This window comes from Indicator indicator, chromosome 1, assembly GCF_027791375.1.
Source record: "Indicator indicator isolate 239-I01 chromosome 1, UM_Iind_1.1, whole genome shotgun sequence".
In the NCBI taxonomy this organism is placed as follows: Eukaryota; Metazoa; Chordata; class Aves; order Piciformes; family Indicatoridae; genus Indicator; species Indicator indicator.
This window is the reverse complement of record NC_072010.1, coordinates 118,496,286-118,514,890: the sequence shown is the minus strand read 5'-3', so window position 1 is coordinate 118,514,890 and position 18,605 is coordinate 118,496,286. Positions and strand designations below refer to the sequence as shown.

The following is an 18,605-nucleotide window of genomic DNA, read 5'->3' as shown; positions in this document are numbered from 1 at the left end:
CTCTTCTTCCGTGGTTCAGATTGCTTCCTGATCCCATAAAGCCAAAATGCCTGCTCAGACAGTCTCTAACAGCTTTCTTTTAGTAAAGCTCCTTTGCCTGAAATCCCATTCTACTTACACGTTAATTTATTCTACAGAAAACTACATCTGCAGCCACCAAGACCTCTGACTTCTGCAAATCCCATTAACTTGTCCAGTCCTTTGAAAGAATGAGTAACCTAAAAGAATCAGGTCAGTAGAGAGTTCAAATGACATTACTGCCATTTCACATTGTATCATCAAGGACTTGAACTCAACTTCCATCTTGTGACACCTGCTACCCCTGCAGGTTCCACAAAGTGCATGTTCACACATCCCAAGCACATCTCTCTCTCTACTGCTTTGTGCCCCAGCACTGCAGAACAGAAAAGCAGAATACTGAAGCCTATAGAAAGCTTCACTCTAAGTGAACTTCTATGACAAGATAGAAATTAACAGTGGAAAAAAAGGAGAGAAGTTAAAATATGCTAAGAATGCTAATGAAACCTCCTGGGCAGCTCTGTCTAGCTGTTAGTTTTTAGTCAGAAGCAGAGAGGTAGATTTTTATTTGAAAATTAGTTTTTAAAAAGGGACTAAAGAGAAATTAAACCAATCAGAAAGTTGCAAAGCTAGAAGGCATATATACCATATGTGACTGCACAACAATTTCTCTCTTCATAGCATCCATATCCTTTCCAATATGCAAGCTGGATAATGCTCAGAAAATGAAGCATCTGTTGTATTGCTCATTGTGCTGCTCCGTCTCTTGTTCATCATTCAGGTGCTGCACCAAATATTCAGCATTTTCCTCACTCAAGCTTTTCCTACTATAACATTCATTACTGTAGCACTGAACTGCATTAAATGCTTGCCTATGAAGAGTTATAGGGGTGCAGAGGGAGACAGAAAATATTTAAAGAAATCCAAAGAACAGAATAACAAACTGAGGCCTGAAATTCCAACTCTTGGAATGCCAGATGATGAAGGTCTGGCTCAGACTAAGTTAGCAGGTAAATGCCTTTCTGCATTTCATTATAACCAGCAAACTAACCACAGATCAGCAAAGTCTAAGGCCACAGAATGGGTGGCAGTTAAAAAACAAACAAAACTAAAACCATGAAAAACCCAAACCAACCCCCCCACAAAAAACACATAACAACAAACTACAAATCCCCACAAACCTCCGTATCACAACCAACCAACAGGATGGGTACTCAAGGCCTGCTGATTTCCAGTTACTATGCATCTAGTTTAATGCAACATGAACAGAAGTGATAAGCACTACTACACCCTTATATATTTCAGCAATCAGTGGAGTACTTAGCTTGCTGGGAGAAGAATGGGAGTCAAAAAATAATTACTCCAAGTATTAAGTTGACTTGGAGTGCATGTTTAAGTCAGAAAATGAGGGAGTTTCCATATACAATCCATTTTCTGAGGGTGGCTATTAGATGGTGACACTATTTTAACAGCTGTTTGTTCATGTAAATTTAGTCTTCCTGTAGCAGAGAATCTCTGTGTTCTTGTTTTCTTATTCCTTATGCAATTGAGTAATGGAAAAAAATTTCATTCTGACATCTTCTAAATTCAGATATTTGAAGCTGACCTTAACATTTTCATACTTTTTGCAGGTAGGTTTACCATATCCACACCGAGTGAAAAAATACCACTCTCCACAGTGAAGAACATCACATCAAATTTAACAATCACTAGGGGCTAGAAAATGCATTTCCCAACAAAGTTTTTAACCATTATTTTCCATAAGCTCAACAGAGAAGCTTCATGTACAGTATACTATGTTGCATTTTTGGCATCAATAATATTGATGTTTAAAATAAGTTTTGGAAGGCTGACTCAAACGATTGCAAATAGGAGAGCCACCTGCACACTTCAGCAGAAACACAACAGATTTCTTTCAAGGGAAATTGGTCTAGAACAGTCAAGAAGAAAGCCAGAAGGGGAATGGCATCACTCAAGTAACACAAGGACCACTTGCCAGCACTATGCTCTTCCTCAGCTTTTAGTCATTCTTTCGTGAGTGCTACATTTACTCAACTATAAGACATACCTGAGTATTGAATGCGATTTTATTGATCCCTGGTTCCAGTATTAAGTTGTTGCACTTCAACACATGAGCTCCATCTTCTAAAGTCACTCCTGAGGGCATGTCCAGCGAACTGCTGCTCTCTTGCCTTCGTAGTAGCATGTGCACGTTTTTGCAGATAATTCCTGCTGTGTTCAAAGAGTTATCTGAGGGACTCCGTTCATACATCTCATATAGCTCCAGTGCTGGCAAGTTGTTTCTTGACAAGGGAAAGCCTGTAACTTCATTTGGAAAGCTGATAACACCGTTGGAAGTTTTGTGTTTAGTAAGCCACTCAGCTGTTTTCCTGTAACTATTTTTTTCAACGCTGAAGTGAACATGGATGGCAATCTGATCCACTTGGACAGAGATGGGCATTTGGCTCAGCAAAGTCAACTCAATGGACAACTTTCCACCCACATGGACGACAGCATTTGGAGGGTCAAAATGTAGGGTTTTCAACTGTGCAAAGGTGTGCATAGGCAATATAACCTTTTGACCTGAGAAGATAAAAACAGAGATTTTATTCTCCTCTAGTGCTGCTGGAGGTCAGCAAATCTTTTCTCTTAAAAGTGTAACCCCTTGAATTAAACAAATCCACTTCTCACAATGGTTCTTTGCAGAACAAATAAGTATTTTCATATTTTAGTTTTATCTTGCATAGAAATGAGACAAAGATGCCCAAGATTTGTTTTCTAACAGTTATATCTGATATGACTTTAATATGACTTTATATCTATATATATAGTTATATCTATATAACTATATATATAACTATATATATATATATATATATATCTCTTTATATCTATATCTAATATGACTTAATATGACTTTAGCACTCAGGCCAGTAAAGATGACTAAACTATGAGTTAGTGTCTAAGAAGTAGTTTACTACTTCATTTCACTACTACATGAAGTATTCTAAATGACCACAGTAGCATGAAGTCACAATCTTCTAATAGTGCATAAATTAAGTGCAAGTACAGATTTAAGAAACTAAGAAATTGGACTGTTGCCTTGAGCCATCAGCTTTACCATACAAGGGTTTTCATTCTCTTTTCTAGATTCCAACAACTAGAAGTACCAAAACCTTAATTAACAAGCAAGTCTAAAATAACAGATTCCTTGTGGTACATCCAGTCATCAAGGAAAACTTCTGCATAAGAATGAAAAGTCTTCAGATCTACAGAAACTATTCTGTATCAATTTGAATTATGATCAATGACCCAGGTCAAGGTATTACTGAAACAGCAGCAAGAATAAAGAGAGGAGGCAGGATGGTGAATAGACAGAAGAACTAGAAGCCCTGGACAGGCTGGAGAGTTGGGTGGAGGACAACCTAATGAAGTTCAACAAGGGCACTTGTGGAGTTCTAGCACTTGGGAAAGAACAACACCATGCATTAGGTGTTGGGACTGGTTAGGGACTGACCTGCTGCAAAACAGCTCTGGTGCTGCTGGACAAGTGCTGGTGGACAAGTTAACCATGAGCCAGCAGTGTTCTCTTGTGGCCAAGAAAGCAAATGGTCTCCTGGGGTGTATTAAGAAGACTGTGACCAGCAGGTCAAGGTTATGGGCTCCCCAGTTCAAGAAAGACAGGGAACAACTAGAGACAGAGGGCTACAACATGATTAGGGGACTGGAACATCTGTCTTAAAAGGAGCTCCTGAGAGACCTGGGGCTCTTTAGCCTGGAAAGGAGAAGACTCAGAGGGCATCTTATCAATACTTACACACACCTAAAGGGTGGCTGTCAAGAGGATAGGGCCAGACTCTTTTCAGTGGGGCCAGACTCTTTTCAGTGGTACCCAGTGATAGGACAAGGGGCAATGGGCACAAACTAGAACACCAAAACATAACAAAAATCTTTTTTACTTTGAGGATGATAGGGCACTGGAACAGACTGCTCAGAGAGGTTATAGAGTCTCCTTCTCTAGACACTTTCAAAACCCACCTAGATGCATTCCTGTACAACTTGATCTAGGCAAACCTGCTCTATCAGGAGGGCTGGACTAGATGATCTCCAGAGGCCACTTCCAAGCCCTACCATTCTGTGGTTGTGTGATTCTGTATGGTCAAAATAGTAAGCTGCAAGTGGATGGGAACAGATCTAACATTAAAAGTATCACTACAGAGCTGCCATCTGTGTGCCAGCACATAGAGACAATGATAAATTAGGAATGGAAAAAAAACACCCTAAGAAATAAAGAGCTGTCAAAGCAGAGAAACAGATAAATGAAAGAAAACAAAGACTTGCTGGTATTCAGGGTGAAAATGTTCATTATCCTTTCATTACTGACTACTCAGTTATTGCAGAAGTTTTGTAATTGTGCTGGAAATGACAAGAAAAGAACCACACTGGTTCAGAAGTTACACACAAGGTAATGAAAACAATCAGAAAAAGCTTTCCAATCTACTTTAAGATCAGATTAGAGCAGCTTAAGTTTTAAGAACCTGACTTACCTTGGTTCTCTGCTCTCTGATGGGCAAAATCCAGTATTTCTTGGCAAAAGCTTTTGCGCTCACCTTCTGTTAAGTGATTATCACCAGCCAAAAGGCTGCTTGTTTGAAGATAGCTAAACAAAGTTAAGGAAACATAGGTAGACATCTACAAAATTCAGAAATCTGACTGAGAATGAGACAGTAAAAGTACTGTTTTTCTAATCCTTCAATACAAGACCCTCTTTTATCATTGCCACACTCTTCCATTAGAAAAGATTTGCTATCATCTGAGAATACTGCAGATTCTCTACTTTTTTGTGAGACTGCTCTCTCAAGAGCTACTAAAATATGCTCCATTATTAATCTGTGCAATCTAAAAAAGGATCAGTCAGCACAGAAAATTCATTACTTGACCACAGATAAATGCAGCATGCAAGTTAAAGACCCAGTGTGATGCATTACACTGCCCAACACTTAGAACTAAATAAGTTGAGTATTTAATGATATTGCAGTTTACATGGCTGACAATTTGTGAGCTGTTACAGCATCACTAAGTCATAAGACTTTTCTTATACTTCTGAGTACTAGGGATACAAATGCTCAGCTAAGTATTTAGCTATGACAGCAACATTACTGGCTCTCATTCTTCAAAAGCATTTGCACGGAAGCAGAAAAATGTGTCTAAAATCAAAGTAAGACTTTTTAAAGGTAACAGGCAATGTCTACATCCAATTCTAAAAAAAAAAAAAATAAAAAAAAAAATCCCCAAATCCCACAGTACAATAGAACACAAACCAAAATACACTACAGATTTTAATTTAGTCCAACTGATTTTCAGCTACAGTATGATTCCTAGTACTGTCACTCGGAGATTGAAATATAAGCTTTTTAGGTAAAGAAAAACCAAAACCAAAAAAGCCCAACAACTTTAAAAAAGCCAGAAGGCCCATTCAAGAAAGCTCCCTTTCTTTGCAATTTTCAAAAGAACTGTCCTCCAGAAGTACTCTGTGTTCAGCTAACCACCTGAGTCTGGAACACCTAGAGGAATTTTATTTCTAACTATTCTCCCAGCACTATTCTCCCAAACACAAAAAAAAAGAAAAAAAAAAAAAGAAAATCTGTGGTTTTACTGCAGTATATCATATCACAGAATCACAGAAAACATCTGGTTGGAAGAGACCTCAAAGTCCATCCAGTCACAATTTTGACTCGGCACTGAAGGGTCAACACTAAACCATGTCCCTAAGTGCCAAGTCCGCAGGCCCCTTGACCACCCCCAGGCATGGTGACTCCACCACTGCCCTGGGCAGACCATTCCAATGTTTGATAACCCTTTCAGAGAAGAAATATTTCCTAATATCCAGCCTAAACCTACTCTGATGCAGCTTGTAGCCTTTTCCTCTCATCCGGTCGCTTGACACCAAGGAGAAGAGGCACACAGCACAACAGTTCAAATTAGAATCAAGTTACTTAACTTAGCTACCAAATTTAGGCAACATGAGGCTAAAATGAACAGAAGAATTCAAACTGTGGTGTTTCTAATGCCAAAAATTGCAACAAAATACCCAAGGCCACACAATAGACTTGTCCCACACATACACCCCTCCTCAAAGTAGCAACAGTACAGCAACAAAGAAAGATTTAATATTTAAACAAATACAGCTGTAGTAGAGAGAGTTAGTCTGTGAAAATAATGCAAATAATATCAAAGGGAAGAATTTGAAGACTGTCAAACATTAGTTAGGATCAGGCCAAATCATTCTCTCAAAGTACTACTTAGCATTTGTGTGGCATTTAGAGAGAAGATTTAATTCACACATTGAAGATTGAGATTTCACCCAACTTAAAAGCAAACAACTCCCACTTCAATTCTGAAGCAGAGATCAAAGGCTGGAAATTTAAAAAAAAAAAATAGCAAAAAAATTTAAAAACACCACACCAAAGCCACAGGATTTTCATCTTCCAAGCCTGTGTTTTAACTTTTTCCAGAAGTCACCATTTACAAGCACCAGAAGAGTCCTTGCCAGGTCAGATAGAGGCAAAAAGTGGTGGTAGTAGTTACAGAAAGAAAGCCCAGAAATTAAGCTTCTTAATATAGGAAGACACTCTATCATGCCACATTTATCAAATGAAAAAACAGTAAGACATAAAAACATCCATAAGGGTGAAGTTGCACCACTCTCAGAGCCTAAACATACTTGTCTAGGTGAAGTTGCACCACTCTCAGAGCCCAGACATACTTAACATAGAGAGCAGCAACCATACATACCAGGTTTGAAGTGAACTAGACGTTAAAAAAATTAAAATGAAAAATAACCCAACACTCCACAAATGAACAAGAAAGAATTCAGCTTTCTGATGTTTGGCAGTCTCTACTGTTAAAGTTAGAGATGCATCAGAAAAATAATCAGAAATATTCTTTCTCTGGCCTTGACTTTTCCAGCTCTGCCTTTTAGAGGATACTTTTCTATTTGCCCAAGGTGTTTCTGACATTCAGCTAACTGTTTTCTTGTATGTGTGACAAGCAATGCCCAGCCTTCAGCAAGGTAAGTTTTCAGTGCTCCTTGAAGGTAGACTTCTGCCTTCTGTGGACTCTTCTTCCTCCTTTAAAAATAAAGAGATGAGTAGAGAGTGATGCAAGAACCTTTGCAGCCATGAAAATTCATACGCAGATATATCCTGTGTTAGAGCAAGCAAGGTGATGCTACCTTCCACAAACATGACAAAAGTCATTTGAAGCTTCTAACAGTTAACTGAAAATGTGCTTACTCAACAGTTGTAAAGCAGGAAAATGCTTCAATGAAAATTTTGTCACTATACAGGTTCCATGGTAGTCTTTAAACCTAACATTGTTCCCTCAGGTAAAAATTTAAGTAAATTTAGGAGAACTTGTTGCAGCTAGAAGATCACATTGCTTTAGTGAACATAGGCGAGAACACCACCCAACATGTTTTCCCAAAAGACCACTTAAGATTTCCAAATTCTTCTAAATAATAAAAATAAAACCAATGCAGAAGGTTTATTTAGAATTTAACATCAAAGATAAACACCAAAATTTTATTTGGATATGAGGAATAAAATTGCAAAGTTTCACAGTGAGGGAAACAAACATTTTGCAACCAAAACCTCAAATATGAAACTGATTACTCTCCAAAGCACATTTTCTGGCTTTTCTTATGTGTATATAGGCACATATGTAGTTAAAATAACTATAACCATTGAAACAAACCAGAATCCATATTAGAAAGCAAGTTACAGTAAGTGCAGGTACCTCTTTCTTCACCACCCTCCTCCCTAACCTTTGCCCTTTTCTCCCAAGGAGCAGAAAGGGTCAAGCTAAAGAAGATAGGACAGTTCAAGGCAAGTTGTTGTTACTGGGTTTTGTTTTGTTCTTGTTTGTTTGTTTGGTGGTCTTGTGTTTTGGGGTTTTGGTTGGTTGGTTGGTTTTGCTTCTGAAATACAGGCTGAAAATTCTGGTATTCTTACATTAAAAAAAAAAATTCTTTAAAATTCCCTTTAAAAATGCAGTGTATTTTCCTTAAGGATTATATTCAGTCTTTTCAAAGCTAATGCATTTAAGACATTGAAAATGTTTGCTTACATATAAAACTCTGCCAAGTCCTTTCCCACCAGCTTAGCTGAGCGAATTCTTCCAATATTTGTGTACATTTCAATGGTGGCATGGGACAGCTCCTGTTTAAAAGAAAACAAACTATTATAAGCTTTATATATTTTTAGTAGCTATTGAGGTTGGAAGAGACCTTTGGAGATCATCAAATCCAACCACTCACCTAGAACTGACAATCCCACTACTATTTTTCATGTAAAATTGGTATTTCACATAAACAACCTCTAGCCAGTATTCAAGTTACTACAACATTACCAGAATGAGTAATTTTTAATATTTCCCCTTGCCCCAGCACATAATACAGAGCAGTTTGTAACAGGCGAGCTTCACTTGTTCTACATTTGGTCATTTCCACATACCTGGTGATATAAATAGCAAAAGGAAAAAGCCTACTGAAAAATTAGATAAGGCAACTCAAAACCACTGAAACAATAGATGAGACGCAGCTTCAAGAACTTCTTTGCACTTGAATCCTCCTGTCTTTTTTGTTTAAAAGGACTTACTTCTTGTTGGCTATATGCCATCAGATTATCATTCCAGAATACACCACAGCATATTTAGAACAGTATGAGAGCTTGCCCCCAAGGCTCACAACTAGTACTTCAAAACTGAATCAACTACACCTAAAACATGGTACATGATTCTTTTACTAAAGCTGCACCTAATACCATCAAGTATATGAAATATTGCAGTATCTAAACATGTAATGAAATGCAAAATACTAAGTTACAATTGGGATAATTACTTTCTGCAAGAGTGCCTTAAAGGAATTCTGCTCGAAGCTATGCAATCTGAAATTGAAGTTTCTCAGTCATCTCTAAGCTTAATTTCCAATGCAGCCACACAGCCTACATGTCACCTTCCTGGATTCTGCTCTAAGATTGAAATAACAGCAACAAATCTTTTTCTGAAAAACAGCACTTCGAACACACACTATATACCACCACTAAACTTTTTTAGTATATCCTAATTTCTGGCTGTATAATAAAAGCATTCCCCATCATATTTAGACACAGCCTCTAGTGACTGTTAGCAGCCTTCCACAGGAGCTTGTTCTCCTTCACTTACTCTATCCTTCATAACAAATTGTTTAAGAGCTTCCAACTGCCTAAATACTTTGCAGAATATCTGTCAAAAAGCATCTCTTCCTAGGGGTAAGGGAAATTACTTCAAACGAGCTCCCAAAGCCCTTTCTCAGACCATTTTTTTATGTTACTTATGGCAAGTCTAGAAAAATCACCTCTTCATTTAAGAGCTCTCAACAATATCCTACAATAAACTAAGCAATCGCTCCTTAAGAGATCAGTATAACCAGAGAGGTCTTAGAACCATCTACACATACAAAGAAAAGGTTACATTCCCCCAAAACCAAGGTACAAGCCAAGATACTTGTAGAAGACCTGACAATCTTGCAAAGTTTCTGAAGCTGTTGCATGAGATTAGCCACTGAATGAGAACAAAGCCTTTCCTGGTAATAAAAGCTCATCCCTTCTTGTTTTCAACGTGTCTGAAAAGCTGCATTTAACTTCCCAGACTTCCAGATTTCATCTGATGATACCAGGTTTCATAATACACAGAAAACAACCTTTTCTACGGTATCAGATATCTGAATTTCTGTTGCATAAGAGTGTAGTCAAGAAAAACAAACTAGAACAGCAATTCTTTCATTGCCAAACTCTGTCGATCCGATGTAGTTGCATAAATTTAGGAAGGCACTGCTGAATTTAGCAGAGATCTTCAGGTGCAAGTTAGAATTAAACATGTAAGAGCAGTTAGCAACTCTGAAGATTCTAGTTTTGGTCCAGCTAGCCCTCCAGTCTAACAAAAAAATAAGTATAAAAATGAAACTGCTATCTGCAGACAAAATACTTTGTAAAACCTTTGTAAAAATAAGTAATATCTAGTTTTCAGATTGGTTAAAAAAAGTTGCTCAGTTTTACTCCAACTTTTCCCCAGAAAACTTTAATGGCAGCACTGCAAATAAGAAATTTCAGTGGAAAAAAAAAAAAAAACCAGTACGGAAAAACCTCATACAAACCAAACCCAAAAACCCCAAACACACTCTTGTGACAGTCAGGGGGGTTTGTTTTGTTTAACATCATTTAAAAATAAAAACAAACCCAGAAGATCAATACAATGGCTCCTCAGAAAGGGAGCTCTCAGACTATAACCATGCACATTGATTAAAATACAATGAGAATTCTAATGTCTCAAATCTATGCCAGCTCCAACCATATTATTGATAGATATCCCACAGTCCACATTAAAAATTCAGGAGTATAATTTAAACTATGTAACACCCACTGCAAGATGCAAGTCTAAACCATTCAAAAAGGAAGCTGAGTTCACACATCAATACTCTTCTGGGGAAGATTCAATTAATTTTGAATTTGGCACAGCAGAATATTGTGGCTGTGACACTGACTTTTTTACTAAGTAAGTATACAATTTCACAGAGAATAACCTCCAACTCATAAATGTAAATATTAAATTTAATCCAAATATTTGAAACTTGGGCCCACAGAAGTTGCAAACCAGTTGCAAACCACATCAGCCTTGTTGTGTTTATTGTGCAAGCAATAACATTTGACAGCCAAATAGAGAGATACGTGCTTAGTGTTATCTTCTCAGGTTTTGGCCCTATTCAATCTGTGAGGTAAACATGCAAAACTAATACAAATAACCAAAAACTCATACTTACTAAGTAGTGTTTTTCAAAAGCTTCTACAGATGATAAGGCCTCTTTAAGTTTCTTATATGGGCTCTGCGATGCGTTGGCTTTAGAAAAAAAAAACACAGAGCAAGGTGTCACAAATACATTCCTATTTTAATCACACACACACTTTTTACTTCAGCAGAAAGTGGAAAGAAAACTTCAAACCAATTTTATGTGCAAAACATCACTAACACTTAGAAACTGATCACGAGTTTCTTCCTCAGGCTCTAAAATAAGATCAAGAAAGGCTGTTTCACAACTCTGTGTGTGCGTGCACAGGAGTGATGTTCATGACATCAAGGTAAAGGCAAATAGCAATCTAGTAACTGTATTAACTGCTCCAGATAGTATTTCATAACACTTATTCAACCTAGAAACAAACACAATTGTACTTAAATACTGTATTATGCCAGGAGTAAGACTCTCACAACGCCCCAGTGCTGTATTTAGACATCAGCATGATAGAAGTATACTGTAATTTAAAGACATTTTACTACTTTAAACAATGTACTTCAAAAGGAAAATTTGGCAACCCCAAATTTTTTTCTTTTCTGAAGCAGCTTATTCAATTTAAGTCTTTGCCAGACCAAATATGTGTCCATATTTCTAGAAGGAAAAAGCCTTTGTTTTACATATATGAATCAGCCTGTAAGAAGAATTGTACATCATCACACCTGCAAGAGCAAGTGAAACATCAGCCTCTCAGTTAATGCTTCAAAGATACTAATTGTTCTAGCATATTTAACATTTGAAAGCTTCTTCCCTTCAGAAGTCTCTTTGCAAGTGATAAAATCCACAAGGAGTGATTAAGTTTGACTGTTCAGCCACTCAAGAGCACTTCACAGCTTCATCTGCAGGTTATCTAATCACATCAGATCAAGGATGCTCCCATTTATGTTTCAATAATAATTTTACTTTTAATACTTGTTTTAAAGTATCAAAAACTTTATTCAAAACCAATACTGGTCAAGACTTTCTAAATGCTGACAACTTTGAGCTGTACAAATAAATGTTGATAAATGCTGAGCATTGATAGAAAAACTTATACCTGAAACAGTAAGGAGATGCATTGATAATTTAAAGCAGTAGACACACATTAAAAGAGCTCTCAAGAGATTAATAGAGTTTTATAAACATTTATATACATGCAAGGATACTTGGAAATTACTAGTGATGTATTTATAGGCTCTGTGTTTAAAACAATGTCTGTTATTAGAAAGCAAGCATACAGTCCTGGTAATACCTGTTTCAGGGCGTTCTGCTCCCAACCCTGCTAACAGATCAACAGTTCTGTTAAGGTCTTCTGAATTGGGTCCCTTCTCTGACACAAGTCCACACAGGTAACCCAGAGATTTTAACTATAAGAGAAACCAGATGCTCATTTTCAATAGGCTAAAAAAATCAATATAAGAGTCCTCTTATTCTTTACATCATCCTTACATTATAAGGCATTTCCATAGCTGTCAACTTATACTGCTTATAGGATCTGTATTAAAGTTGCACAATGGGAAGAAAATAGAGAATTTTTGAAAAATAACTGTTAATTCTCACAGCAGATAAATTACATGTAAGGTAGTGACTCAAAATTGAAACACATGCATATACACACACGTCCTTACAGACATAACACCAAGTCAGAATAACTCCTTCTGGTTTGCCATATAAACATAGTCAAAGGTTGAGCTGTTTGGCAGTTCCTGCCAAAGATCACTTCTATTAACTCTGTATTTTTGAAATCTATGTAATCAAGAAACACAGGCAGTCCCCAGTACACAGATTAGACAAGGTTGAAAATTCACCCAAAGTATCGTATCCAGCTGAAAACCTTCTTGAAGAAGAGATGATTAGCACAGCTAAAGGTGATAAAACAGTGCCACACAACTAGCATGAATGCCTTCTAGACAACAGCTAGTATGCTCAATACCCAGAGGCCAGCACAGCATGATGCCAGCTCTGTTGGTCATGAGGTTAATTAATTTAGGATAAGTCAAACAGCTACCAAGGTAAGCATGCAAAGAAAAAAGGTCTCAGCTTGTCTCATTACTCCACATCATATAAAATCAAGACAGTCATTAACTTTGGAATTTTTTGCTTGTTTTCCTTGTGTATGTTTTTCATTGGTTGCTTTTTTGAATTCCACTTTATTTTGTCACAAAATTACTTCTGTTCAGTCTGCTTCACCATACTGCTAATTCAATATTCAACAGTTTTTCCATTTACCCTTTGTGTTAGGAGAGCTATGAGTGGGAAGAACATTTCCAACTCAGATAGACACCTTCCACAGAAACATAGGATCATAGGAAGAATCTGATGCACCCATTAACACTGTAAACAATTCTTTCTTTCTTTGTTCTTATCTTCCCTCCCACCTCCACTTTTCACTTTTTCTTTTTAAACAGTAATTCTTTAGATGAAATTCTTTTTTTCTGCTTTTGTTATAAGACAAGGACCTTCTAGGGTCAGGCAGAGAATTCCTAAACCTACTGAAACGTGAACAAATTATGATTAAAATAGTTAGAAAATATTCTACAGCCTATGCCAACATGATGGTGTGTTTGGTCTTCAAAAACATCCACAAGAATCACGGTGTGCTATTTCAATTGTTTCTGAAGCTTGACATCTTTCTAAACTGTTCCAATAGAGAAAAGCAACATTAGGCATCAACTCTTTCATAGCAAGTGGAACTTGAAAAGGCATTCATGCAATTAGGGAAGGGGTTTAACTAAACTGAAAAAGCCACTTTACAACTTTTACCACTCCTTTATGGTAAGAAATGGTAGCTGAAAAAATGAAAATTATTACTTATTCACCTCTTTCACAAGCAACCAAGGGTACCACCTTCAGTGAAGTTAAGGGTCTATAACTACCATAACAATATATGTAAACAATGTGCTGCAATCTCTTTTTCAATGGTAAATAGTTCAAATTTGGGCAGATTTTCCTGATATAATTGAAATTCGTACTCCTCCTCCCAACTGACACAGACTGAGTTCACTCTGGAGTTTAATAAGCCAATTATTACCAAACTAGCAGCAAGGGAGGGGATAAACAAAGAGGTGTCACCCTAATTATTCCTAGGCCTCATCAGACAGTGGAAAAAGTGGATATAAACCTGGGTGTCTCATCCAGACTAGACTCAAGACAACACACAGAACCCCAATTTAAATTACTTAATAAAAAGTGCACAACCTGCTCCACAGGCACAAAAAAAAACTTCAAACAAAACTACTTCAAAACTGGAATATCACAACTACAACACAACATTTACTCACCTTTTCAGTGGCATAGCTCCACAAACCAACCGTGTGGGAAACATTTGCATCTATTTGAGCCCTATCACAGCAGCCTTCTATTCTCTGTAAGACTTCCAAACAACTCAAAAATACCCAGCAATCCAAAGCTCCGGGAGGAACAGAGACCTGAAAATGAACAGAAAAAAAAATTAACTGGGAAAGAAACACTCAGGTGAATAAATATTTCAGCAAGATACTTTTCCTGATGTAACATATATAGAGACTCTTGGAAGAACTTACTCTAAGAACACATGAAAACCAGGACAACTCTCACTACCTCCTCAATAATTTAGATATATGAGTTCATGAAATTAAAACAGCTAATCAACTAAACAGTGATCATATTAACTAGATTTGATACAGTCACCAAGATGAAAGAGAGAGAAAAGAGGACTAATAAGTACCAGTACTTGAAAATATTTCAAAAATTTGTAAATTAATCCTAACAAAAGTGGAGTTAGGAAAAATTTCTGTAAATACATCACTGCTTTCCTAGGGAGATAACAGATCTAACAGAGACTGAAATTAAAAGTACACTAAGAAGTAGATTAAGGAAGCTGAACAAAAAACCAAATCAGTCTAAGTTTTCTTCACAACAACAGATTTGTTAATCAAAGGATAAGACATCTGTCATGGACAACTAATTAAAGAATGGAGATAAAAGCAAGCAAGCAAACAAAACAACACTTAGAAAGAAAAGGGGAAAGAAAAAAAGACAAGAAGAGAATATCAGTCAGGACATGACAGAGAAACACAGTAGAGTTTGGCATCAGAAAATTGCAATAATCAAAATAAGTATGAGCATAACTAAAGATCTGCAACATAATCACAATAATTGTGTCTCAAAAATCTGTTCATTACCAATGCAAAAATACTCCTTTTAGAAAGGCTGTGTAAGTGTTGAAACCCTGAATAAACTAGATAATTAACTACTGTGATAGGAACATTCAACATGCAAGCAAAATGCATTTGGAAAAAAAGGTATCTGAATTCTGAAATAATTTTCAGGAAGAGAAAGACTTTAGGAATAGAGTAATTTAGCTTTCTGCCGTATGTTCAGTGCTGTCAAGCCACATTAAGAGGTTTGCCTGTATTAAGAACGAGGATCACAACAGGGTCAACTACATGGTATGCACAAGTCAATGTCACTGTCTCCCAGTGGGAATACCTGGATTTAGTCTAGATCACCAAATCAGAACAGAAACAGCAGAAACAAAGAGAGTGCAAAGAAAAGCCTTGATGATTGGAGGCACAGGACAGATTTCAGGTGGAGCAAAATGGGAACTGCAGGAAATACCTTCAGAGATTTAGAAGGCTGCATGCATTTATTTTAGAAAGAAAAAAAAGCAACCACAAAACACTCACACAAAAAATGCTATCTGTGGGAATTACATCTTAGTTTTAGAATACATGAAGGTGCATCCACATGCGTCTGAAGGAGATCTTCTGTTTTTAAATGCAGATGAACAGATGGAACTTATGGAACTTAACTACCACAACGTGAGACAGACAAAAGTTAGCAGCTACTGCTGTAACAGCACAGATAAAACTAACAGCGAATCAGACACCCACAAGAGTAAGGACATGGACGAGATACATGTTGAAATAGTCTCATGCATACAATGATGTTCTTGTAGTTGTGTGTCAATCCAGAGACATGTGTGGTCATGCAGGAAGGGTGATCAGTGTATAACATCCTGATAAAGCCTCTTTAGAAGATTAAAAAAACACCAGCAGAAAGTAAAGTATGGAGGGAGAAGGGGTAAAGCACGGAGGCATGCAACATGGCAAGAAGCTGTGAGAGCTGTCACTTGTTTCTATCTCTTTCTTCTGTCATTGGATGAGATAGCCAGAGACACATGCATAACAGAAAGGCATTACTGGGCACTAAAATGAGTTACAAAGAACCACAGAAGATGATCAAAGCAGCATCTAACTCCCATGGCAGTAAGAAGCCCTACTGTAACTTTTTAGTTCAAAACTGCTTTTTCTTACAGTCTACTAGCCTGCATATCAGCATGTTGACCACTCTGGTTTATTTTCTTTAATAAGACACTCAGAAATTTAAATGATGGCAACTACAGTTCAAGAGACTGGTAATCAATCCAGGAAAGAAACAGACAAATCACCTTCCAGCTTAGGAAGTTAACTTTCCAGGTGAAGACCTGAATGTTGTAACTAAATACAGGTTTGGTTTTCAGATGTGATGCCTCCAAATTCCTTTCCAAAAACATCCTCATGATGAAACATTCAACTGTAGCATTGTTACAATCTGTTATTACAGCATCATTTTGATAACTCACAGCCAGTGCTTACTGTACTCTGGTCACCGACATCAGAACTTCAAAAATCTTGTTAGATCATCATTGGATAAAATCATTCACATAATGGAAGATATTACACTGACTCACTTCTAATAGCTTGAGTTCTTGCACACAGTTGTGAAGAAGCTCCAGTGCTCGCTGGGAAACCTCCCATGGCCTCTGCAGGAAGATTAATAACGTGCACTGGCGGGAAAACAGGTAACTACGCAAGTCCAGTAGAGTAGCTTCTTGGTTCTGAATTAGCTCTCTCTTCTCCATGTCTATTGGTTTTCGGAGAATTAAACCATTCCAGCTCCTTACTGGCTGGCAAAAAAACGTCAGCCAGTTTGCACCATCTAAGTAAATAAAGTTAATATCCAAGAATCAACCACTGCTTGCTATCAAAGCCTCTTCATCCTCCCTCTAGAAACGGTGAGCTGGCATAATCTTTCTAAAGTTTACCATATGATTAAATGACTCAATGTCTTAACTTCAAACCCAAAACAAAACACCAGCAGAAACCCCATGGGCATTTTGTCTTTAATTGCATATTTGTTATAAGTGGCAATCAGTCTGTAATGTACTTCTTAGCAATTAAGCCTACCTGAAATTCCAAAGGAACAAGCTTTATCCACTAAATTGCTTCTCACTCAGCCATCATGGATAGATGTGTCCTCGTTTTCAGGTATAGCATCAGGTTCAGTCAGGACAAACATAATTCACTGCAATTACTCCTGCACTATATTTTTACCAGATGCATAACACATACCTGAATAAAGCTGCTGTTATATAACAATACATGATTTTAAACAGTTTAAAGTTATTTGACACTTCTTGCACAGTATTTTTTCTTGAAGGAAAAGCTAAATCTTCTGTAGTGCAGATTAAGCAGATATTTTTACTCGGTTTTGTAGTGATTACCAAATGTCTCATTTAATGCAAGGCAAAACCGAATACATTTCTCCAGGAAGCTCTTTACTGAATAACTAAGCAGTAAGCTGTGAAAACAGCAACTGCATCTGAGCCAGATCCATACTTAGGTAATTACAGAGTTTCAGGACTCTGTAGCCATCATTGAATAAAACCAATAGGCAGGTTTTCATCAAAAGAAGCTTTTAAGTCTCAGAGATGAAAAACAAAAATTTGATAGACTGCAACTTGAGTCTATTATACACTTAAGTTTCTATTATAGCACAAAACAAGAGCACCAATTGCCTACTGCATCTTCACTGCAATGTACCACCTTTTTCCCTCGTGTACATGTGGCACCCAAAGCACTGGGTTAGATAGCAGAAATATAGTGAAGAAATTAATACACTTTACATTTATGTAACATTTTAAAGACACTCACCACCAGCCCCAAAGTTGACAACATACTGAGAAAACAAGGCATCCAGTTCATCATACTGCACTAGTGCATCCTCAAATTGCTGCAGCATCTCAAAGACAAAGGCCAGTTCTTCCTTTTGACACACAAGCAATACAAGGAGCATGTCACTGCTATTTGTCATGTCTGGTACCACATCTCCTGCCCCTATCCATACATTGAGCTCCTTTTTCCAACATTCTTCCCTTTTCAGTATTGATGCATCAAGGAAAACTTGTAGCAGATGCCCCATCTCTTCCTCACATGAGGAAGATCACAAAAGAAGATTAAGTCATACAGCTATGTCAGTAAATTCTGTTCTGCCAGATCCCAATTTGCCTCAAGATATTGTTCATAGCTCTATTAAAAAGTTAAAAAAAAAAGACCAAAACCCAAACAAACAAAACCCAATAAAAACTGCTGAATACTTATCTCCCACAGTAATACTTTTTTCCTTCTGTTTACACTATTAAGGCAACAATTGCAGCATCAATGATAAGTTCATTTGTACACAAAGTGGTAAGCAGAAAAAAATCTGAGAATTAGACATATCAAATGCAAAAAGTAGCACATGGAGTCACAAGAGACATGAAGATGAGGTGGAACTGGTGCAGAGAACAGCACTGTACAGAAAATTCAAAAGGAATAAAGATCTTTCACTCTACCACACAAGCATTTCTTGCTTTTCTCTACAGCAGCTAAGACATATTTACAAATACTGAAAAATTGAATCTTTATATGGATTGCTTCCAAAT

The 18,605-nt window shown here is 37.1% G+C and overlaps 1 protein-coding gene across 1 annotated transcript in view; it reads right to left on the bottom strand.

Moving 5' to 3' along the window:
• TRAPPC10 (trafficking protein particle complex subunit 10) overlaps nt 1-18,605 on the bottom strand; it is a 45,872-nt gene that overhangs the window by 10,957 nt on the left and 16,310 nt on the right. The window contains exons 6-14 of the mRNA XM_054383081.1: nt 17,836-17,947; nt 16,593-16,840; nt 14,161-14,307; nt 12,132-12,246; nt 10,874-10,950; nt 8,146-8,237; nt 7,008-7,148; nt 4,566-4,678; nt 2,087-2,601 (exon numbers count right to left, since the gene is read on the bottom strand). Of these exons, the coding sequence (XP_054239056.1) occupies nt 2,087-2,601; nt 4,566-4,678; nt 7,008-7,148; nt 8,146-8,237; nt 10,874-10,950; nt 12,132-12,246; nt 14,161-14,307; nt 16,593-16,840; nt 17,836-17,947 (1,560 nt within the window). The remainder of the gene's footprint in view (nt 1-2,086; nt 2,602-4,565; nt 4,679-7,007; nt 7,149-8,145; nt 8,238-10,873; nt 10,951-12,131; nt 12,247-14,160; nt 14,308-16,592; nt 16,841-17,835; nt 17,948-18,605) is intronic.